The sequence below is a fragment of the Vicugna pacos genome, chromosome 28, assembly GCF_048564905.1.
Source record: "Vicugna pacos chromosome 28, VicPac4, whole genome shotgun sequence".
In the NCBI taxonomy this organism is placed as follows: domain Eukaryota; kingdom Metazoa; phylum Chordata; class Mammalia; order Artiodactyla; family Camelidae; genus Vicugna; species Vicugna pacos.
Genome location: NC_133014.1, coordinates 2,012,459 through 2,036,853, shown reverse-complemented (window position 1 = coordinate 2,036,853; position 24,395 = coordinate 2,012,459). Strand labels below are relative to the sequence as shown.

The following is a 24,395-nucleotide window of genomic DNA, read 5'->3' as shown; positions in this document are numbered from 1 at the left end:
CTTGCGCAGGTGAGGGAAGGGCTCACGCCTACTTCTGCCTGGGTTCCCCACGTTCACCTTCAGGCTGAAGGCCCTCTGGGCTGCGTGAGTGTCACTGGGCCATTTTCTCACCTGGGACCTTTGTTAAGGAGGTTCCTTCCCGTCTCCTGCCCTGCGGTGAGTCTTCTCACCAACTGGGCACTTGAAATGGGAGGGCTTGGCCTCTCTGTTTCATTCAACAGGAATTGGTTAGAATAGTTGAAATCCCTTTCTCTCCCAGTCTGTACATTTATGTTCCAACCTAGTCTCTGTCCGTAAAAGATCAGCATGTAACCATAGCTCTGAATGGAGCACTTTTTCTTTAACATTTTTTTTTATTGATTTATAGTCAGTCTACAATGTTGTGTCAATTTCCAGTGTAGAGCACAATTTTTCACTTACACATGAACATACATATATTCATTGTCACATTTTTTTCCCTTGTGAGCTACCATAAGACCTTGTATGTATTTCCCTGTGCTGTACAGTATAATCTTGTTTATCTAGTCTACATGTGCCTGTCAGTATCTACAAATTTCGAATTCCCAGTCTGTCCTTTCCCACCCCCACCCCCTTGGCAACCAGAAGTTTGTTCTATGTCTATGAGTCTGTTACTGTTCTGTATTTACATTTTGTTCTTTTTTAGATTCCACATATGAGTGATCTCATATGGTATTTTTCTTTCTCGCTCTGGCTTACTTCCCCAGGAGGGAGAGGGCAAGACCAGGAGAAGGCAGGCCCAGGTGAGTGCAGGCCCAGGAGAGGGCTGGCCCAGGTGAGGGAAGGACCAGGAGAGGGCGGGCCCAGGAGAGGGCAGGCCCAGCAGAGGGCAGCCCCAAGAGAGTGCAGGCCCAGGTGTGGACAGGCCAGGAGAGGGCAGGCCAGGTGAATGGAGGCCAAGGAGATAATGGGCAGGACCAGGTGAGGGCAGGCCCAGTAGAGGGCAGACCCAGGTGAGTGCTGGCCCAGGTGAGGGCAGGACCAGGAAAGAGCAGGACCTGGTGAGAGCAGGACCAGGTGAGGGCAGGACCAGGTGAGGGCAGGACCAGAAGAGGGCAGGAGAGTGCAGGACAAGTTTAGGACAGGCCCAGGGTAGGGCAGGTCCTGGAGAGTGCAGGACCAGGAGAGGGCAGTACCAGGCATGGGCAGGCCCAGGAGGGGGTAGGCCCAGGATAGGGCATGCCCAGGAGAGGGCAGGCTCAGATGAAGGCAGGCTCAGATGAGGGCAGGCTTAGGTGAGGGCAGTACCAGGAGAGGGCAGTACCAGGCATGGGCAGGCCCAGGAGGGGGTAGGCCCAGGATAGGGCATGCCCAGGAGAGGGCAGGCTCAGATGAAGGCAGGCTTAGGTGAGGGCAGTACCAGGAGAGGGCAGGCCCAGATGAGAGGAGGCGCAGGAGAGGGCAGTTCAGGAGAGGGCAGGACCAGGAGACGGCAGGACCAGGAGATGGCAGGACCAGATGACGGCAGGCAAAGGACAGGGCAGGCCCAGGAGAGGAGAAGCCCAGGAGAATAGTGGGAAGGACCAGGAGAGAGCAGGCCGAGAGGGCAGGACCAGGTTAGGGCCGGCCCAGGAGACGGCAGGACCAGAAGAGTGCAGGACCAGCTGAGGGCAAACCCAGGAGAGGACAGGACCAGGTGAGGGCAGGCCCAAAAGAGGGCAGACCCTAGTGAGGGCAGGCCCAGAAGAGTGTAGGCCCATTAGCGGGCAGGACCAGGAGAGAGCAGGCCCAGGGGAGGGCAGGCAAAGGACAGGGCAGGCTCAGGATAGGGAAGGCAAAGGACAGGGAGGCCCTGGTGAGGGTACGCCTAGAGAGTGCAGCCCCAGGAGAGGGCAGGCCCAGCTTAGGACAGGAACAGGAGAGGCTAAGCACAGGTGGGGGCAGGCCCAGGAGAAGCCTGGTCCAAGTGAGAGTAGGTCCAGGAGAGGGCAGGACCAGGTGAGGGCAGGCCCAGGAGAGGGCAGGAACAGGAGAGGTCAGGCCCAAGTGAGAGCACATCCAGGTAAGGACAGACCCAGGTCATGGCAGGCCTAGGAGAGGGCTGGACCAAGAGAGGGCAGGTCCAGGAGAGGGTACGATCAGGAGAGGTCAGGCCCAGGAGAGGGCAGGCCCAGGGGAGGGCCAGCCCAGGAGAAGTCCTATTAAACTTCTAAGAGATGACGTTGAGAGACAATGGGTATTTGAGTCTGGAATACAGGAGGGAGGTCTGGGTTGGAAATAGCAGTTTGAAAGTTACCAACTTGTAGAGAATACATAAAGCCTTAAGGCTGATGTGGGCAGCAGCAGACAGTAGTAGAAGCCAGAAGACTGAGCCTCAGGGGTGCTGTGTGCCCTGGGACTGAGAAGACCGGCCAGGGCCGTGGGAGGAAACCAGAGCAGCCTGAGACCTGGGGAGCCCCTTGAGGAAAGGGCTTGAGGAAGTCAGGGAGAGCAGTGGCGGGAAGTGTGGCTGCCAGGCCGTGCGAGGAGAGGACTGAGAGCTCATTGTGGAGTCAGCACCTGGTGGGTGGTGGGGGACCCTGTCGTGAGCAGTTGCAGTGAGTGGACACACTTGCTTGGATGGAAAATGAGAGGAATCAGAGGCAGCGAATGGGAACAGCTCCTTTGCAGGGGCAGGAGGCATGTGTGCTGGAGAACAGAGAAATGGGGCTGCAGCTGGAGGGTGAACACATCTTTTTTTAATAAGATGAGGGCAGTAACAGTGTATGCTAATAGAGAAGATAGATTAAATGGGGAAGTTTGTAACACCACATTCCCTTAGGTCAGGGGAGTTGCAGGTGAGGGCAGGTGGGGGCACAGAAATGCCCCTGAGTCAGCTTCAAAACACTTGCCAGGTCCAGTCCACTCAAGACCAGCTCCCAGGAGTGTCAGCCCCTTAGGAACTCTAGTGCCCCCTGCAGTTTTGATCCTGGCAGGGCCAGAAGCCATAATTAGCCAGCTGAGGGAGGAAGGATGGAGTTAGGCAGGAAGAAGAGGCCTGCTCTGCCTCCCCCCCCCGCAAGTGGTCAGCCCGCAGCGTGGCCTCGCTGAGTAACTGATGTGGTGTTTTCATAGTTAACGTGGTTAAAAAGTTCTCAAATGTTAAACCATGCTCCCACATAAATCTTGGATTGATTGAAGATTTAATTGGTGGAAATAAAAGCAAAAAATAAAGTGAAGAAGGCATGTAAACATAAGGCTGAGCCACAGAGCAGGGTCAGCAGACATGCGGAAACACATTTTCGTTTCATCTGGAGAGCGTGTATTGGTTTCTCAAGTTTGTACTTAATGATACATATTGCCACAATCTCTGAAACCATGAAAACAGCTTTCTGCTGTTTGCATCTGCTAAATTCCCTGGAGACTGGCTGGGGCCCAGAGGCATGGGGAAAAGAATAAACTGAGGGATAAGGAGATGTAGAGATTTTTGGTGGGGAGCTCTCTGGGGAACTAGGCCTTCAGCATCCTGTGTTTCCACCCCACTTTAACCACAGTTGCATACAAACATGGCTTTCTCAGGGGCAAGCCTCACTTCTGGAAATGTCCCAAAACACTCAGCCACCTAGCACCAACTTTTGAAGGGAATCCAAAATGGCCCACAAGCAATTGCAGAGATTTGAAATGCCTTAGGCTCCCATATGCTCACTGGGCACATTGGGCCTCCGGACCTCTGTGCGCGCTCACAGGGACACTGGCTCTGGAGGGACAGTTGAGGGACAGTTGAGGGTCAGTGCTGTTGCTAGGCTACGAGTGTTCCGGACCAAACATTCCGAGCCGTTGAGCTTTGCAGCCAAGGTGTGGCAGTGAGACCTCTGTGGCTCTTCTGCAGCGCCAGCGCTGAGATCGGGAGGCGGCAAGAGGCCAGGAGGGAAGTGAGCGGTGTCGGAAGGCGATAAGCCAAATGAAGAAGAGACTCGCTAAGTTCGCGAGCTGGGTGGGCTTCAGCATCCATCAGAGAGAGCGCAGGAATGGTGAGAACCCGGTTCCTGGGTATCCCGTCCATAAGCGCGATCTCAAGAAGTTCCACAAAGCCGCGTATTTTGGCGATCTGGACACGTTGGAAGTGTTGCTGATATGTAAGAAGAATGTCGTAGACAGCAGAGACAGGAAGAACAGGTAACAGCGGCGGGATGGGGCGGGGCAGGCCTGGGAGGAGCTGCCAACTATGGTTTTAAGACATGAAATTTAAATTGCCTTCCCATGTCAGAGATGTTGAAGAGAGAGGAAATGAACATGTTAGAATCATTGAAGTACAGTGTTCTCTCTCATTCTTGCAGCAGCAAAGTAGATACACTATTTTACTTAATTGAAATGTTGTTTTTGTAAAATAGTAATGGTAACAATTATAACATTATCTAACAATTATTGGGCTGTTATTTTGTGCAAGGAACTGCCAGACGTTTTTATAGCTTTTCATTTAAGCATCACAGCGGCATCCTGTAAGATAACTACTACTTCATGCCCATTTTGTTGATGAGGAAATTGAGGCACAGACAGGCTAAGTGAGAGCTAATACATGACAGTGTTAAAGTAGAAGTCAGACTCAAGGTGAGCTGAATCTCAATGGCATGCCCTTTCTATTCAAACAGGTAGTTCTTCCATTAATGTGGTGAGTAATAAGAGCTAATAAATATTGTTCTTTCCCCACAGAAAGAACTAAGATAAGAAGACTAAATGTTAGTTTTAAAGGGGTAGGAATAGCATGCTGTTGAATGTTTACAGTTACGTGGGTAATTGTATCTTTGAACTAGTATGCTCCAATTTCCTAAAAAGTCTTCTCATGTTTGCAGGACTGCCCTACACTTAGCCTGCACCACCGGCCAGTCAGCAGTGGTGGCTCTCCTTACAGAGTGGCATTGTAATCTGAATGCTCGTGACGAGGAAAGCAAGACAGCTCTCATCAAGGTGTGTAGCAGCCAGCCATGTCCACGTGAGATTGATTTGATTTAATTCCTTAGAATGAAAATGAATTTATCTGTTTTAAATATAACGAACTGTTGGGACTTGAGGAATGTTAACTTGGAATGCCTGGCACTTACAGTCTGTTTCTTGGCATGATACCAACAGGCTGTACAATGCCAGAAAGAAGTATGTGTCACTGTCTTGCTGGAACACGGTGCTGACCCAAATCTTGAGGACAACTGTCAAAATACTGCTCTCCATTACGCTGTTTTGGCTGGAGATACGTCAATTGCAGCAAAGCTGCTCCGCTATAAGGCAAATATCGAGGCGATAGACAAGGTATATAGCTCAACTGACTTTATTTACAACATATTTGAAATACAGGGTCTTTTCTAGCTACAGGTGTTTTATTTATGGTAATATGTATACTGAATACAGTACATCAGGTCCTGTTATCATGAAAACAACTCCAAAGCCAAGGCCAGGAGCTAGAGATAGTGCCCACAGAAAGGGCAGAGCTCTGTCTCCCAGCCACACTTCTACCCCAGAAGGAACAACTTCCCATTAGGAAGTGCCTGGGAGTGGGTGGTAGGCTCAGAGCCTACAGAAGATGAAGGCTTGCAGGGAGTGAAGTGATGGCAAGGGCTGGCTGCCTGCTTGGGGATGGGTGGGAGGAGGAAGGAACCCAGTACCCAGCAGGGGGAGCTGAGTGACTGCACCTGGGCAGGGGAGGCAGCAAGCCACAGGCCCTGAGCACCCCAGGATCCCAGGTTCTAGAATCTGGGCAAGTGAGGTCAGGTCGTGGGGCATTCGCTTTTGTGCTGGTGGCCACATGGCCCTCCATGTACACCTTCACCTTGGGGTCTTCCATGCTCAGCCTGGTGTAGCTCCCCTGCGGGGCTGTGGCTGTGGCTGTAGGTGGGGAGCAAATGATGGCGAAGCTGGTCCTCCTGCTTTTTCTCCTGGTTCTTCCCTGAAGATTTGGATTGAGTAAATGTACTCAGGTCAAGACACAGGTATTTAGAAATACTTCCCTGAGATTCTGATATAACCCTTGGTTAAGGACTATTGAATGGATATGTGTAATACATGTAAATTCACAGATCTCAAAAATAAGACATCTCTGGAAGAGCTGGAGTTTGATAGATGCTGCTGCTTTCAGTGCTCTCCTTTCCAGCCATGTTAGCCTGACTTTTATCCATCTCTTCCTCTGTGATTGAGGAGTTTATTGGCAATATTACTGGCAGTATCTGTTGCCTTGAAGAATAGCTCCTTTTCCCTTCTAACCACTGATCATTCAGTGGCACTCAGACAGTCTTAGAAACTTGCTTGTGGTGAGTGATTCAATAAGTAGAGTTGGACCCTTTAAAGATTTTGCACCTTTTGTTCGCATCCAGGTCGTTAGGTCAGTAGGGTTTTTCTGATTGCAATAATAGGAAATCATGAGCCTTCTTTTGGTTAAAGCTGTGTGATGGACTCTTGGAATATATCTGTTAGATTCACTGAGCCCTAGCATAATCAAGATGACAGTTTTTTTTAAATGAAAGTCTAATTGATTTACAGTGTTGTGATAGTTTCTGGTGTACAGCAAAGTGATTGTTATATATATATATTCTTATTCAGTTATATATATTCTTATTCAGTTATATATATATTCTTATTCAGATATACATATATATGTATGTTCATATTCTTTTCCATTATGGTTTATTACAGGATATTGAGTATAGTTTCTTGTAGTATATACAGTAGGACCTTGTTCATCTATTTTATATACAGTAACTTGTATCTGCTAGTCCAAAACTGCAAATTTATTCCTCTCCCACCCCCTTTCCCCTTTGGTAATGATCAGTTTGTTTTCTATGTCTGTGAGTCTATTTCTGTTTTGTAAATAAGTTCATTTGTATCATATTTTAGAATCCACATATTAAGTGATATTCTATGGGATTTTTCTTTCACTGTCTGACTTACCTCACTCAGTATGATAATCTCTAGGTCCTTCCATGTTGCTGCAAATGGCATTATTTCATTCTTTTTTATGGCTGAGTTGTATTCCATTATATATAAGTATACCATGCAAGATGGCAGTTATAAACATCAAGGCCCATGACATTAGTAACAAATTGGAATTGTTTTAGTAATTTAGTTTTGACCATCTTATGAACTAATTATCCATTTGATTAGCAATTGGGGAGAATTAGATACAGGTAGATTTTAGTTTTAGTAGGCATTGGAAAAATTCTTGAAGTGGGTATTATGAGTCTTAATCACAATTTTTATTGCATGTTGGGGTATTGCATTTTGTGTAAGACATATGATTCTAAAGAAAGGCAAGGTTTTACATACAAATACTTGATTTATACCCAACTGCTTGGAAACACAGCAAACATAAAAACACAAGTGGGCTATAGACTAAACATGGCCCTGGATATGTTCAATTTGTCTCCACACATTGAGTCAACACTTAAAATTTAGGAGACTTGTGCAGAAATGTACACTTCAGAACTTCTGAAGAATCAAATCTGGTTCCCCTTGAGCCCAGGCTCCTATGTGGTCTGCTCTGCAGAGGTGGCCCCTTCTCGGTGGGGCGTGTGTTCTCCAGTTTGCTGTCCTCACTTGTGACCTTTGCTTACTCGGGCCACCTATGTTGCCTCTGTAAGCGTTTGAATTTACAATTCCTGTTGTATATTTTGATAAATATTTCAAGATTTTAAAGACAGTCTATATTAATTTATATTCCATTTCATATTTTATAATAATCCCTTAAGAGTGGGATGGAATTTTTCAAATTAGAATTTGTAAGTTGGTTTAAGAAAAACTTTTTCTTTTCATGCAAATAATCATATTCCCATTGGAATGTCTGCAAGCTTTATGAGATTAGTCATAGTTGTAATTGGATAAGTTATGCATGTTGCAGACAGTATGGTATCTTTCTCCTCAGCGTGGCTCCTTAAAAATGTAGTTGATTCAGTAGCTAAATGGTTCTCTCTGGAACAGTGTTTAGAGTGTCGGAAGTAGTAGTTGAGCAGTAAGGTAACTAGAGAAAGCCTGATACACACTGCGATAGAAGCGAAGGTTCTTGGAACCAGCAAATGTCTGAAGTGAGTTTCAGAGAATGACTTCACAGGGAAACTTTTGAGGCGGTCAAGAAGGAACCTTTTAAAGAGAAGGGGCACAGAGGGGCGAGGAGAAAGGGGCTACTTGTTATTTACTTTATAGTATATGTTTAAGTTCAGAGACTTAAGTTTTTAAATGCATTTTTGAAATTTATATGTAATTTTACACATTGTCAACTGTTTTTACTATTTTACAGTATAACTTCACACCACTTTTACTTGCCATCAGGGAGAACAAAGAACAAATGGTCAAATTTTTGATAGAGGAAGGGGCAAATGTACATGTAGTCGACAAGCTGCAAAGGTACAATAGTTTGTTCTCTCTCTCTCTCTTTTTTTTTTTAATCTTAATGTTCTAGAGTAGTAACAGCCAATCAGAAAGATTAACTTAATAAGAGGATTAACTTAGATTAACTTAGAAGAAGCAATTATTCTGTTAGGTAGAAAAGCAATTATTCTGCCTGGGTGTCACAAAGAGCAGTATGCAGCAGGATTCATCTTCCTTTATGATAGTGACTGATGTCATTTGCAACCTGATTTTTTTGGTCATACGATCTTACAATATTCAGGGATTTCATTTTAGTTTTGTTAGTATGGACTCTAATTTTAATTTACCTTACGAGACACTGTTGAATTTCTTCATTTTATAATTTTTTTTTAACCTCTTCTTGGTATTTTTTTTTCTTAAAAGATGCATATTAAACAAAGAGGTGTTTGTTTTGTCTTTTGGATGACTCTGCTTTAAATTACTTTCTTTGAAGGATACTGATGTTATTAGGTTGTCACTAAGTGAGTATCACTAAGTGACTAACTATGACCAGATACTGTGGGCTTATCAGTTTTTATCCTTTTTCATTTCTAGTACATTTTGATGTTTTTATTTTTAATTGATAATGGTAGAAGGAAGAAAAATAGCTTTAATTATTGAATAAACATTCCCTTTAAAGAAGACAAGTCATTGGTGGATGATAAAGAGGAAGGAGCTGGGCTTTAGAGTCAGACGTTGAATTCCCAGCTCTCCTGCTGGCCAGCTGTGTTACCTGGGGGACATGACTTATTACCAACCAGTATGTTTCCTGACATGTAAAGGAGGGTCGTAGGACATCCTTCAAGGGTGGTTGTGCCTAAGAAAGACCACACGTAGACTATTCAGGTTAGTGCCAGGCACATGCTAACTGCAGCCGTGAATATTTTTATTGCCATTTTTGTTCATATTACTGTTTTCAGCCTGCAAACAGCTTCTCCTTACCCGATCTCTAGCTGATTTTAAAGTATTATATTTCAGACAAGGGAAGAAATGGGGAACTTTTATTTAAATCTTTACCTACTTCAGATAAATGACCTCAGCATCCTTTCTTGTACATCAGAGAACTTTAAATTAGCAACTTCTACTATGTGCTACCCAAGTAGGACAGGAGGCTTCTTTTTTGTCCCTTCATTTTGGCCTTGGAGGTAATTTGCAAAGATGAGCACTCGGGCATGTAAATGGTCAGTTCTCCAGGGGTGGGCAGGATATTAAGTTGGTAAAATAGATCAGATTAACTGTTTAAGTTAAGCTGACTAAGTTCCTAAGGGTGAAGTTGTCTCTTTTATTTTAGATCAGCACTCATGCTTGCTGTATATCTTGACTCACCGGACATAGTCAAGCTGCTTCTTGAGAAACGTGTTAATGCCGATTCTCGAGATTTACAGGGATGGTCTCCTGAAGTATATGCTCGTTATAAAGGTTTTAAACAGTAAGTGTTTCCATTAAAATGCCAATTATCTCTAAACTAAGGCTGAAAATGACCTAACTGTTATGTGACAGGTGAGAGTTCCTAGTTGGGAGCAGGCACTTTGGGGCTGGCAGTGAGACCCTCCACACCATCAGCTGGAAACCAGCAAAAGGCCAGACTAGTGAGATGGAGCAGTGGGCACAGGGCTCTTTATCTCAGGGTTTGTAAGACCTTTATCCTTAGGGTCCTGCTGTTCTCCATTTCATCCCAGTGTAACCCCTATGCATGGGGTCCAAATGTCACATATCTGATTTTCTAACTAGTTATTTGGGTTTTGAAATGTTTAGTAGAGCAGAAAATCCTGTATTTTCCTTTAGGGACTTTCTTCTATAATCTTCCTCTTGAATTTTCCAGGAACCTAAGGGATTCCCTAAGATCACAGTGACAGTCCTCTCCTACAAGGCATTGGGGCAGGGCGAGGGCATGCTAATCGTTCTCTTGTTTCCCTTGATTCTGTTGCTGCAGTGTTGGTACTAAAACTAGTTTTAACAGGATCTCCTTGGCAGCTGAGTCTGGGGTCTGGATGTTGCTCTCTAAAGACCTGTAATAAAATTTTAAAAGAAGAAAAGGAAAAAGAAACTGGTCCTGCAGTCGGGTCATGACTGACCTCTGCTCCTGGGATGCCTGTGCTGATCCAGTTTCCGCGGTCTTCGTGGTGATCGACACGTAAACTTCAGTGTGACAGCTTGTTTAGTTCTCATACATATGCTTGTATGAGGTCATGTATTTATAAATAAATGTAGCTACAAGTTATGTAATAGCTGAGGTGCCCTGAATTATAAACCACCAAGAACAGCTAATTACCGTAATTTGTAACACTTTCTGAAAACTGTCACTTTTAAATGTTACACCTAGGAAAGAAAACACACATTGGGTTTTATTTGGGATTCTTAAATAGTTCCAGCATTTAAGTTCAAGAACACATTATTCCATTCTTCCACTACTTCTCCGAGCATCTGGGAGATACCTTATCTCATTAAATTTTCATAATACTCCTATGAGTATTACTAACTAGCTGCCTAACAAGACAGTAAGATCCCAGTTTTATAAAGGAAGACTTTGACCTGAAGAGAAGCAACTTTTCCAGGAACAAATAGCTGTTGGTTATAGAGCTGGGGCTTCTGAGTTTGAGACACCTTCCATATGTCAGGCTCGCTCTGGTTAACTTACTGAGCTGTGCTGCCCTCAGTTCATGACTACTTCACCTTACTTTTTTTCTTTTTTCGTTGTACATGCTAAATTTAAAAGTTTGTAGATTGTACACATTTGAAGTATATGGGACAATTGAAGTTTTGATATTAACTCTGATATTGTCTGAAATAATTTAAGAATTTAATATATTTGGTAGTTTTTCATATTAGTATTCAAGTAGTAATATTTATTTATCACTGTTTTTATACATAGCATTTACCAACTGATTGTCGACTACAGAGATGGAAAGATACCAAATACTTCCCCTCAAAATAGCGACCTAGGACAGAGTTCTGGTAATAAGTTACTCTTGTTGGGCCTACCATAGATAAGGAATAAGATTGAGGAACTTTTGATAATGAAAGAGCAGTGAAAAAAGCCAGTGTGTAAATTTCATGTATGTTTTTATTTTTTTAATTAATTTTTTCTTAATGGTCTATTCAGAATTATTTAAGAAGTTAATTGTAGGTAATTTAAAATCTGAGACAATATTGTCTGAAAAGAAATTCATTTATTTAATCATGGCCCCTGAAATGCCATATTATATCTTTGTGTAAATAAGAAAAACAGGTTTTTAACTTTGTTGTACATTTCCCCTAACATTATAACAAGTTGGCCTTGTTACAGAACTGGATCTTTAATTTTTACAGCAAATGGATTACATTGGGTAAATGAATGGCAGTTATTGCATAGTGCTTAGCCTCACTAAAAAGTGATTGTCTTTAAAACTGGGAGCTCGGCAATACCTTCCTGGTGCTATAAACAAATGGCCAACAATTAGAACTGCACAGCTGGGCCAGTGTGCAGCATACTAATAAGAGATTGTTTTTTAAAGATACCTAATGATAGTGCAAAGTCAGGAAAGCAGTGCCTTGTTGAGAAGCACTGGTTACTTCTCACATCATTACACCCACAAGGTCTCACTCTCAACCAATTACATTCCTCAGAAGTGCAAACAGAATGCAAGATGTTGCCTTCGTGAGAGTCAGATGTTTTCTTCTCTTTTTTGGGATATTTGTCATGAAACTATAATTTTGTTAGAACAAGATTTTCTGTTGCCATTAGTTAAAGGATTATCATAATAATTACTCAGACAGCACAACTCAGGACTTAACAAATTGTAACAAAAGCACAGAAGTGCTTCACATTAAAAAAAAAAAAAAGACTGTGTTGCCTAGGTGTGACCCCTAGCATGCTGTTCAGTCTGAACTGTATGAGGGCACCTTAAACTTGGTAGACCTTGATCAAGCAAAGAACTTCTGTTGTAGGAAATACAAAGATGGGATAGACAGAGTTTTGGTCTTCAAGGTGCTCATAACACAACAGAGTTGTCCCTGGTTAATGTCTGTACTTTTTTTAAACAGGGCTTTCAAAGAAAACATTCTTATCTGTTAAGTTATCCACTTAACAGATGACTGTCAAGTGTCATTTAGGTACTAAGCACCACTCTGACATTACAGAATGCAAACAGGTCAAAAGCGCAGTTCCTGGCCTCCAGGAGCTTGTTACTGTCATCCTCATTTTTATGATTTACTTTACTTAATTCTATGCTTACTGTGTCCCAGGGCCCACTAGGACTTTGTAACTGTCTTTATATATATTTTTATTGGTATTTAATATGTGCCAGATACTTTAAGTCCATGGTGAGGAAAGAAGTTTTTTAAAAGTGGGTAGGATGTCAGGTAAGCCATGCAGAGCGAGTAGAAGTTTGCCAGGGAAGGAGGCAGAAGGGCAGTGTTTGGTGGGTGGAACATCTTTGAAGATTACATTTGGCAGAAAGGACAGTGGTGCAAAGGCTAAGATGTGCCAGTGAACTTTGCAGGATCTATGAGTTTCATGTTGTTGGCGCAAAAAGGATGCTGTAGGAATGGTTGGGAACGAGGTGAGTACCTAGCTCAGGCACGCTTCTGAAAGCCTTTCTAGTATTATAGAAAGGAGGAGGTCTGCTGTAGACCTTGGGAAATTTGTCAGAATGCTTTTAGCTGCAAATAATAATGAGACCTAAGTAACAGTGGCTACAGCAACAGGAGTCAGGATTGTTTAGAAGGTTCAGTGATGTCATCAGGATCCCAGATGCTGTCCCTCCTTCAGCTGTGAGGCTGCTGGTGTTTGATGTCGCCTTTCCTGGTCTGCTGATTAGCAGCAGCTCCAAGCATCATCATCTCACATGACAGTATCCGCAGGCTAGGAGGGCTGCTTCTCTCTGCATGTTTTCTGTTAACTAGGAAGAAAACAGAGACGCTTACAGTAGACTTCCCCTAGCATCTTATTGCCTGGGTTACATCACATGCTCATTCCTAAACCAGCCGTTGGGAAAGGAGATGTAGTTACTGTGATGACTGTGATTTCTTTTTTTGCAGCTAAGGAGAGTTTACCTTCTTCGCATACTGGAGCAGGGAATATCCAAGAAAAGTTGCAGTTGTCCGGCAAGGATAACGAAGAAGAAATGGTTGTCGAGTTGGGAACCAGCAATGGCAGCTGCATGGATTCACTGAAGAAAGTTGAGCAGAAGAGTAAGAAGATTCAATTTGAGTCTTAGGGTTTCCTGGTTATGACATAAAGCAGGGATGCACAAGCTTTTTCTATAAAGGGCCAGAGAGTCAGTATTTGAGGCCATGTGATGTCTGTCATGTCTACTCACGTCTGCCATTGCAGTGTGAAAGCAGCCCTAGACCGTATGTGAGCGAATAGGGATGACTGTGCCCAGATAACACGAGGTTGACAAAGCCAAATGGCAGGGTGGGTTTGTCCCATGGGTGTCATCCAGAAATATCATGCTGTGTAAGTTTGACGTTGTCAGTTTATGATATTGATTCTACTAATGATTATCATTTTCTTTGTGAGTCTCAGAAAGTTTGGGATTTTGGTCCTTGTAAACAGCAGTTCACGTCAAGATATCAAATTTGGACAAACACCTTTTTTTTTTTTGATAAATATAAAGGAGGGGAAGTGGTTTTTATGCATTAATTACCCACCAGGATTATACTCAATATTCACTCAAGTGTGTAGTCTCCAGGTGTGGTCCCAAAGGAGTACTTTTTAACAAAACATTGGTCTTATACTTTTAATATTCTGTATTTTTCTATTGCTGATATAAAATCTATTTTATTTTTTCTTTAATAGCGGATTTAGTGGTTGAGGTTTCACCGAGTAATGAAGATATCTCTGTCATCAGGTAGGATTTTATGGATTTTTAAAAATTACATGTTGACTAAGGGAACACAGAGAAAAGAAACAAGGCTTGTTGAGTGTCCTACTCTGGGTTAGACACCATGTTGTGTACTTGACATTTGTTACCTCATACAGTCACCACAACAGCTTTGCAGAGTAGCTGTGCTGTTACAGCTTACTGTTAATTAGGCAACTGTAGTTTAAGGAGGTTGACTAGTTGACCCATGATTCCATGGTTAACAAGTAGTTAACCTGTGACTTAACCATCAGGCAGCCTGGCTCCCAAATCTGCTTTCTTATCCCTCAGCATAGACTTCTGTGACTTTTGTTTGTTTAAAGAAATGAACTCACTCATTTTTGATGTGTATTTTTGATCCAAAGTATTTCACCCAAACATGATATTGATGATGCACGGCCTCCATCAGATGATGACTTAGATCTTGCTCCTAAGGTAAAGTGTTCTCTTGTGAAATTAATTTTTCTGCTCTGAATTTAGTTTTGTGTAGTATTTACTCTTAAAATTTAGCAGTGGTCTGCCTATCATTGTTTTATGTTTGTATTAGAAAGTTGGTCAGAGTAAACCATTTTATAAAAATATGACAGGTTGAATTTTTTTCTTTTTTTTACTTTGGTAAATGCTGAAGATGAGGCTGAAGCAAAATGGACTAGAAAATATATAGTGACAGGAAAATTGTACTGTGAAAAGGTTTCCCACAACAGAGGAATTGTGAAGCTTGGCCAACAATAAGAATTCTTTGACTTTTAAACCACACTGATGGCACTTGTATAATACTCGTCCCTGAGGGACATCTTCAGTGCACACAACTACTTACTGTGACAATCATGGACTCTTCCTGGGGCCTTTCAGTTCCAAAACTACGTAGCATGTACCTTTTTTTTTTTCCCCTTGGACACTTTTTATTTTGGTATCAAAGAGTTGTGAGGAAAGGTTTTTTTCCCCTTTATTTCTATCTCTGGTTCTGCATTAAGATTAAAATAATAGTTGAAATTATAGAAATTTAGGAATTAAAATTCTGCTTCTCAAAATCCATATTATAAAGACATTCCTCTGTGTTTTCTAAATTATCCCATTAAGAGTATATTCAAAACTCTTCATCTAATTGAAGAATACATGTTTTCCCTAAAATAACAGCCAGCTCTCAAAGTAGACTCTTAATAACAACCATATGATAAAACCTACTTCAGAATTCTTTTGTATTATAGTTTAAAAAAGTATGTCCAGTCCTCGTGTCCCATTCTAAAATTTCAGGTTTCAGATACTTTGTAGTATAGTTGTTTACATACTCATTTTATAGCCCCTGCATCAGTATACACTGCTGGAGATGAGGGAATATAATTGTGCATTTCCTGGAGCACCTAGAATAAGGTCTTAAATGTAAGAAGCATTTTATTATTTTTTGAATGTGAATGCATGAAGAGACATGGAATTCTGCATCATGCTGCAGATACTATAACTTGCACACTCTATCATAATGAAATCTATTCAATGGTACAGGTAATATAATATGCGTACTATGTCATAATGAAATCTATTTGAATGCTAAAAATATGACTTTAATTTGTATTCCCTTTATTTAGGCTGTAAAATTTCAGTTGTTATGAGAAGACGTATGTCATAAATGCCAAGGAAATAGATAAGAAGTATATGAGAAATAGGAAAATGTTACAGTCTGTTTTCCAGTGTCCACCAATGTTGAGCTTAGAATTTGAGATGAAAACTTTTTAACCTTCTTTTTGCCCCTCTCATGTTCCATTAAATGTATCTTTTCAAGCTATATATTCTCCTTAGAATCCTGACCACCAGTTCTTTCTCTAGGTGGAAAGTTGATGTGTTAGGAACTTTCTAAAATCAATTTTTCTCTCTGTTAATAATTTACAGTGTTCAGGTAGTGAGAGATGACCATGTTCAATTGAGTGACTTATAGTGACGAAATTTAACTCTTACTTACAGTAGTATTTACAAACAGTTGTAGGGTAACACGAGTCAGCATTATTGGGGATATACTATGAACAAAGGCCTTTGTTTTATATATGTTTTAACATATCATGTATTTTGATATTTTTACAAAGTTTGCTGAAGAATAATATATATACTTACATATATATCTTACATATTTTTATATATATAGTAAAAAGGTAAAACAGAGTCTTTCACTCATAGTATACCCCTAACAATACTGATACATCACCAGTCTATTATATATAAATGCTGAAATATATATATTTCTCCACATGCCTTGTTATACTTACATTTTCCTTTTTGTCTTGCTTTAAGTTTGTACTTGACTAGTCATGTCTCATTTTTTTCTTTTCTTTCCTTCTCCCCACTTTTTTTAAATGATTTGCCCCAAACCTAGTATTTCTTCGCAGAAAACACTTCAGTGTCTGTTCTTTCAGTCCGTCTCACTCTGCCTTGTGAACATCTTTAGTGACAGCTTTCTGTTTACTATGTGTGTGGCTTTCACTCATGAGTCATTCCCCCTAAGAATTTCTTTTGTTTTTATTCCTCTTTCTTAGAAGTAGCTGAATTTGAACAATCATTTGTCTTTAGCTTTTTGGTGAATGGAATAGAAGTAGCTTATACTGTTTGCTGTTCTAACTCATCCAAATAAGATACTGCTAAAAAGTAAACTCTCATATTTCCTCCATGAGAGATCATTCATACATACATAAATCATGCATGCACATTTCAAAATATAACAATTACTTTAACTTTCTTAATGTTAGTTTTTTCATAGGACTCTAAACTATCAGGGGTAAGTTTTTGTTCTAGATCATTTTGGTCAAGAAAGTCATCTAATGGATACCATAGTGTTTGTATAATAATCAATGAGCGGTAAAGAAAGTAACATTTTGGGACCCCTGAGGTCATCTCTCATAATCCTCACCCCATGAGAAGGTGTAGGTTGGTAAATGACAGACCCAGGATTTGAATCCATATCTGAATGACTCCAAAGTCAGTGCTCTTTGTGTTAGATCATCTAGGAGTGGGGAATGTTATAATTATTTTATTCAATTTCATATTTGTTGTTCTTAAAGCTGTTATTTTCTTCTCTAGAAAGTCCGGCATCCAAGATTTGCAAAGCTAATTAAGACCTGGGGAGAACCCACGATAAACAGTAAGTTATTTGAAGACTGTCCTTTTTGTGTTTTCACTGATGAGAAATTATAGAAAATTTCATCTACCATACCTTGTTTTCACTACAGCAGAGACAAAAGATGGTGTTTTGAAACCAGGAACTAGCACCTTCTTTGAGGACAATAACTCTGATAATGAAAATGAAGATGTGGTTACAGCCTCTTCCCAAACATCAACCGAAGTTCCAGGCTTTTCTCATCCTGCCTTCCCAGCACCAGAACCTCTCACGACTTCAGCAGTCCTTGGTGTTACAGAGGTAAGTCATTTTGTTTTTAACTTTTTCTTCCTGTGCTTTTTCACTTACTGTCCCCCTGATTCTCATGGGGATGAAAACGATCCTGCACAGAAATGAAAGTCCTCAAGATCACAATAGAAAACAGTGTGATAACAAGAGAGGTACATGTGCAGGACTGAGATTTGTAAAGGTTGGTGGCAATAAACAGTTCTCAAATGTGCCATTAAGAAAAGAAAGAATAAGAATAAGAAAGCAACAGGAAAGAACAGCTGGATGAATATGAAGATGGGCAGGGGTACAAAGGGGAAGGGTTCCTCTAATAAGGATAAGACGAATATAAAGATAAATGAGTGTCAAAATGAGAGAGATTATTATACAAGCAGCAGAAATAGTGGGGTTAAGTGAGAGCAGGAACTCTATAGTACAAATTATAATAGAAATTATCTCAAATTCAAATTAAGAGAAGGGAAAGTCAGGTCATGGAAAAAAGTGCTCAGACTCTTCTGAAGGACATATAGCTGATTTAATGAACAACGGAAAGAAAATTTGATCCTCATCTTTTTTCTTTTTGGTTATAGAAGTTTTTTTTTTTTAATTCAAATATAGTTGCTATACAGTATTGTACGAGTTACAGGTGTGCAGTAAAGTGATTTGGTTATACATATATGTGTATATATCTCTTTTTCTTTTCCATTATAGTTTTTTATGAGATATTGAATATAGTTCCCTATGGAAGTTAGTTTTAACTTGAAGTTATCTCTTTTTTTAGAAATCCTCACATTTAAATTAATGAAGTAATGTCTTATATTTAATCTAGCAAATTTTGTCTCTCCATTCCATCCCCAGTAACTGTGTTCTAGTTTTCCATGTGACGTTCTCATGCTGTTTCACACCTGGCCTTTGGCTCAAGCTGCCCTTTTTAAAATCCCCTTCACATCTGCTCTTTGCACTGGGTCTGTCTTTTAAGACACAGTCTGGTCTTCCCAGCATTCCTGGAGCTATTGACATGCAACAGGTCTCTTCTCTCCTTTGTGCCCTTACTGTATCTGTTCACTTCAGGTGTAGAGCTGCTGAATGATACTTGTCTGTGTTGATTCATTTTCATGTGTCTCTACCTCCCCTGGAATGTAGAGCAGGATCTGTCTTTTATATATATTGCCAGCTTCTCCCAGGATAATGCCTATGATTTGATGGATACATTAAATATATGTTGTCTTCCTGATTAATTGATTGAATGACCAAGTGTAGGAATATGATGTTTTCTGAAGCTGGGTTTTTGTTACATCTTGTTTTGTTTTTATAGGAAGAAGCAACAAAGCAAAAAACTGGGGGGAAAGAGAACAGCACTCGGACTATTAACAGTGTTCTAAAGGAGCAAGCAGATCATAGCACATTGGTTTCTGTTGATGGAGCACACAAAAGTGACAGAGGTGGGAAGTCAGTGAGCGTCTATGGATTTTCTTCTCTGCTTACAAGCTAGTGTGGTTGGAGGGGGGAGGGTATAGCTCAGTGGGAGAGCACACGTTTAGCATGCACGAGGTCCTGGGTTCAATTCCCGGTACCTCCATTAAAAAAAAAAAAGTTAGCATAAAAAATCTCAAGTGTGTAGATCCAAATTTGATATCCATTTCTTCTGAAGTGTTTTTCTTTTGCCATCTTCCTTCATAAATATCCCAACTATGACCAAGTTTTCTTCCAGAAAATGCTTCAGCCCTCTGAAATTCTTTTCTGCCACTTTAATTTATTGACATATTCATGAATCGAGATAGACTTATATATATATATTTAAACTTCCCAGTGGTATGTGTTCTCATTAATGTATCTTTGACTGCATTTTGTAGACGCAACGTCAGCATTAAGATTCGAAGAAAAGGAAGATGTCAAATCGCCCTGGGATTCTGAGGTGCTGCCTTCTATTATTGTTATTTTCAAATATAAGCATTGCGTGATGTTAAAACATAAATGGAGGGATGTTTTGACTCCACTTTCTCACTTTTGCTTTTGCCCAGCAAAATTATTTCCTCATTTTAACCTACACTTAGTAAAGTCATTCCGTGCCACATGTCATACCACTGCAGACTGCACTTCTGTTAATTTTCCAGACTCACCTAATGGAACTGGTGTATGTAGTGCAAAAACCAAGGCTTAGAAGTCATAGGGAATTGGTTTGGGTTCTGAAGTTACATTTTCTAAAAACTAAAGAATGTAATTCTTGGTCAGCCTGTGACTAGATGTTTGTTTCTTTGTTATAAATTAATGTGTAAAACCCTTAGTGAGATTTAGAGAGAAACAGGTTGTACTTAAAAACACACACACACACACACACACACACACACACACACAAGAAAACTGTGTTTTTGTTTTACCACTTTGACCTTGAAAAGACAGTGCCTGCGACTTGAAAGTATTATTATATTTGGATTGTCAAGTAGATCTGCAGCGAACATTTCAGGAGAAGCAAAAGCATGGGGAATAGTAATAAGTATGTGGGGTTGAAATACCAGCAGTTTGGTTTAGTGATGTTTCACTGAGGACAGCCCATTTCGGGTAGAAAATAGCGTGCACTGAGTACCTTTATGGCGACCGAACTTGAAGGCAGCTAAGCACAGGGTAGTGATGACCTATCTATTCCAAGGTGATAGCCATGGAAGGAGGTCAGAAGAGCCTGAGCGCTTGGATCTCGGCATCTCCTGCCTAGTGGTACAGCACCGTACTTGAAGTCAGGAGATGTGGTAGCATCCTGGTTCTGACCCACTGTGGGATCTTGGAAAAACTTGTCTGACTTGTCTGAATGTCAGTGACCTCGTTCAAAAACATGGTACTGATACCTGCCTCTCAGGTTATGTGTCGTGAACAAAAATGTGGTAACAAGTGTGAAAACACATTGTCAACTGTAAAGGGTACTATAGAAATGTAAGAATGATCACAGTGGCCACTAGTGACCTACTGAAATGTTGAGGACACTTTTTTAAAATCTGAAGGAGAATAAAATGAGAAAGAGCAGGCACAGGATTTCTCATTTGGGGTATGTTGAGTGTCGGTAGACTATTATTGGACATCTCTGATAGGTATGTAGTGCTTTGGTACTTGACACCTTCTGGGGACTTTAGATGTTTTGACCTTAAAAAAAATTCCAGTTCTTGAACACCAGCTATGCACCAGGCAGTTAGACACTGAATGTAGCAGTTGAGGGGTTAGGCTGTAGTGGCAGGAACAGAAGAACAAGTAAACAGGAACCCTTTATCAGGGACAGTAAGTCCTTCACTTAAGGAACGTGGAGAGTGTTAGGTTAGACAACAGTGGGGGAGTTTGTACTTAGGACGGGGGTGGAGTAAGGCTGGAATTTAGGTAGAAAAGAGCTGAGTGTGACCAAAGCTGCCAGGTGACGGACAGGAAGGAGCCAGTCACAAGAAGGTCCAGGGGAGGGATGTTCCGGACAGAGAGAACAGTGGGTCCTGTCTGCTCATCACGGTGCTCCAGCATCTTGGAGTGGCCAGGAAGCAGCAAGTGGGTAACCGTCCTTAGCATCACTGTTGTTGTTGTTGTGTGTAGAGAAGAGAATGTGCATGATAAGGGCCTGGCACATGTGGGTGGTCACTAAACAGTGTTCTTATTCTTCCCTAAGTGAAGTAAAGCTTATGGTACTTCTTTGAAGAGCTGCATAGCTACATTTAAAATTTTTCTGCTGTTAATTTAAACATAAATGTTTTTCTTTCAACTTTGGTACTTTATTCAACTATTTTTCCTATCAATAAGAGTTTTATCAAATAATAGTTAGATTCTACTAAGCCTTTGTTTACTGAAATGTAGCAGTTTCCACAATGTTGTGTTAATACTCAACATGACAGACTCCAAGAGTTCTTTTCATGCCAAGTATGTTATTTTAATACTAAAAACAATATCTGTCCTAAGAAACATTTTAAACTTACAGCACATATACTTATTAAAGAATATATTTAAATGTGTATATTTTTAACTTTACTTTTTATTGAAGTGTAGTCAGCTTTTATAATGTTAGTTTCCAATGTACTGCAAAGCAATTCAGTTATACATATAAAAATATGTATTTTTAAAAAATGGCCTCTTTTGTCGAGGAATGCAAACTGGAATTAGGCGTTCTGAACTTAATTCTTTGTTGAAATCTGCATGTAAGTCAGTATTTTGTCTGTGAAAATATTTGCTCTGGCTTTCCATGCTCAGTTTACAGAGTCAAAAGCCAACTGAAGGTAAAAGATAGACTTGATCTAAAGAGTGTATATGAAATTTTCTATTTAAATGTTTGGGTTTCCAGGATATGCTTATTTTGTTTTTAAGTCTTAACTGCTTTTAAAATAGGGAATTAGAAAAGTAATAATAAGGTAGGAAACACAGGTATTTTCTTAGAAAGTGATCAGGAAATCTTTATGCAACTCATTATTAATTTTAATTTTAACAGAGTACCTCCAAGATTCAACTATCGAACTATGTTGGTCATTTATCTGGAGCTGCAGGTCTAGGAGAAAAAAATTCATTAAGTGGACAAATAGAAAGTAAGCACTGTATTTTATAAAAAAGTCATTTGACAAAATGTTGATTTAAAACATGGATTTGGATCTATTCTCTCAGCCAAAGAAAATCACCTGTTGAACGTATAGTGAGAAAAAAGAGGAGAAAAGGAAGTAAATTGTATATCTTATCAGGTGTCAGCAACAGATTAAACTAGAATGCTGTTTAAGGAGCTCAGTTGTTAGCTTTCTTTCAAGATGCTCTGTGACCTGAGGACCGTCAGGAAATCAGGAGGAGGGAAGGAGGGAGCGAAGAATAAGAAAGGTAGAGAGGAGGGGAGTAAATGACGGAAAAGGGGTGGGGGTCCCTGGCAGGAGGTGGTAATGAATGTAGAATAATTCTTCAGAAGAAGGAAGAGGAGTGTTTGAAATGAGATGGGTATGAAGTGAGCTGCTTCCAGCACCAAAGCTTGTCCGGGAAGCACAGCAGAATGTTCCACTCCCCTGTCCCCTGACCGTTAGGAAGGCAGTGAGGACTGCGGTACCTGATCATGCAGAGCTGGGTGTGCCTGCCGTGGGTGAGCACAGGCATGTGTGGTCAGCTGTCAATGTCTGGACCTTCGTGTCATGCAGCGTGTTGCTGCCTTATAGGATGGTGTCTCATAGGCCAACAGAAGAGAGTGGGAAAGAGGAAGAGAGCATTGTGCATTCCGGGGAGGTCAGGGGAGCTGGAGCCTGGTAAAGAGTCTGCAACTTCTGATGCAGCTTTTGGGGAAGTGTTACAGTGAGACACTTGTGGCTGGATTTCAGAAGGATCAGTTAAATCCAAGTGCTGTAGAAGCAGACTCAGTATAGACCAGAGTTTCTCAAGTTTTAATCAGTCACCTGGGGACCCAGTGAAAAGTGCACATTCTGAGCAGTGGGTCTGCATTTCTAACAAGCTCTCAGGTGATGCCCTTGTTGCTGGTCTTCAGATCACGCTCAGAGGGTAGACTTGTGTTGAGAGGAATCTGGAAGAAGAGCTACTGGGGAGTTAAAGACACAACAGCATCAAGGAAAAGCATGATTTTGTTTTTCTTTCTGAGCACGTTCATAGCCAGAGGGAGGCAAAGAGTTGAAGTAGAAATTAGAGATGTAAGATACTGCTGCTAAGCAGAGAGGAAAAAGAAGTGGTGGGCATCATCCGTCCAAAGAATAGAAAAGAGGAAGAATTAAGACCATAGATCTAGAGGTACCTTTGAAGAGGAAAGTGAAAGGAAGGAGGAAAAAAAGACCGCTGGTAGGTGATTTTGGAATTGAGGAAACTTGAGAGAACTCTTTTCCGGTGGCGTCAGTATATTTGCACTGAAGCAAGGTTAGATCACTGCCACTCCAGAGAATCCTGGAATCAGGAGGGGGCCTAGAATTGGGGTAAACCACAGCCACTCCTCCTATCAGGCTTCAAAGATACATGTTGTATTGGTATTTGTTATTCAAGTGAGATTAACTTGAATATGAAGCATTGGCTGAGCTTTTTTTTTTTTAAGGATACCTAATTTTTTGATAAGATAGTTGTTTAACAAAAATCCTTTTAAACACTAGCCTGATTTACCAAACCAAACTAATTTTGGAAACAAAAGAAGTTAATAGGGTTTGTTCCATAAATGCTAAAGTTGTTATTTTCAGTGAATACTACACAGGTTTTGAAATATAAACAACTTTTAATATCTAATAATTCTGTGGCAACTAAATTTTTTTTTGATCACCAGATTTCAATATTGAAAACTCAGTATACATTCTTTCTTGCATGAGTGGATCAAGAAACTTTGATGGCTAGAGGATCCAAGAAATGTAGGCATACCATCAACCCATGTGGGTATGGGAAAAAATGAATATTTTTATGAACTATTATTCTACAAGTGTGTATCCAAGCTGATCAATTCATAACACTTTCTCTGATGAGAAGTGAATTGCACACTCAAGTGAACTGCCATCACAACTGTGGACTTCCTAAATTACAGGACAAATTGAAGAGCATGATAAATACTTGTAGTCTAATGGTGTCAGTCGCATGAAAGATGTGCTGTTGCATTTTACCCTGCTTTTACATTTGTCTTCTTGGAGCCGTGATTTGTTCCTCTGATTAAAGATCACTTTTCTTCTCCTCAGGCAGCATGTTCACGTTTGTATATGTGCATGTTTCCATTTTATAAAGTCATTTGAAACATAATCGTACTTTTGAAATCTTAACTGTGTGTTTTGTTAAGCCTATATTCCTGTTCTTTATTCAGTACCTATAATGGATTCATATTTGTGTCTTGTTGCTGTCCTAACTGCCCCTGAAAAACAAAACACTGAAACCTAACGTGTTCATTTACAAAGTAA

At 40.8% G+C, this 24,395-nt stretch overlaps 1 protein-coding gene across 1 annotated transcript in view; it reads left to right on the top strand.

Moving 5' to 3' along the window:
• LOC102534458 (ankyrin repeat domain-containing protein 26-like) overlaps positions 1-24,395 on the top strand; it is a 94,059-nt gene that overhangs the window by 23,237 nt on the left and 46,427 nt on the right. The window contains 17 exon segments of the mRNA XM_072951582.1: positions 726-761; positions 3,827-4,113; positions 4,788-4,902; positions 5,065-5,238; positions 8,213-8,319; positions 9,614-9,751; positions 11,183-11,277; positions 13,342-13,494; positions 14,105-14,156; positions 14,534-14,603; positions 17,232-17,292; positions 17,381-17,568; positions 18,851-18,977; positions 19,389-19,450; positions 21,983-22,076; positions 23,780-23,836; positions 23,839-23,886. Coding sequence (XP_072807683.1) covers positions 3,899-4,113; positions 4,788-4,902; positions 5,065-5,238; positions 8,213-8,319; positions 9,614-9,751; positions 11,183-11,277; positions 13,342-13,494; positions 14,105-14,156; positions 14,534-14,603; positions 17,232-17,292; positions 17,381-17,568; positions 18,851-18,977; positions 19,389-19,450; positions 21,983-22,076; positions 23,780-23,836; positions 23,839-23,886 — 1,756 coding nt within the window. The 5' untranslated portion in view covers positions 726-761; positions 3,827-3,898.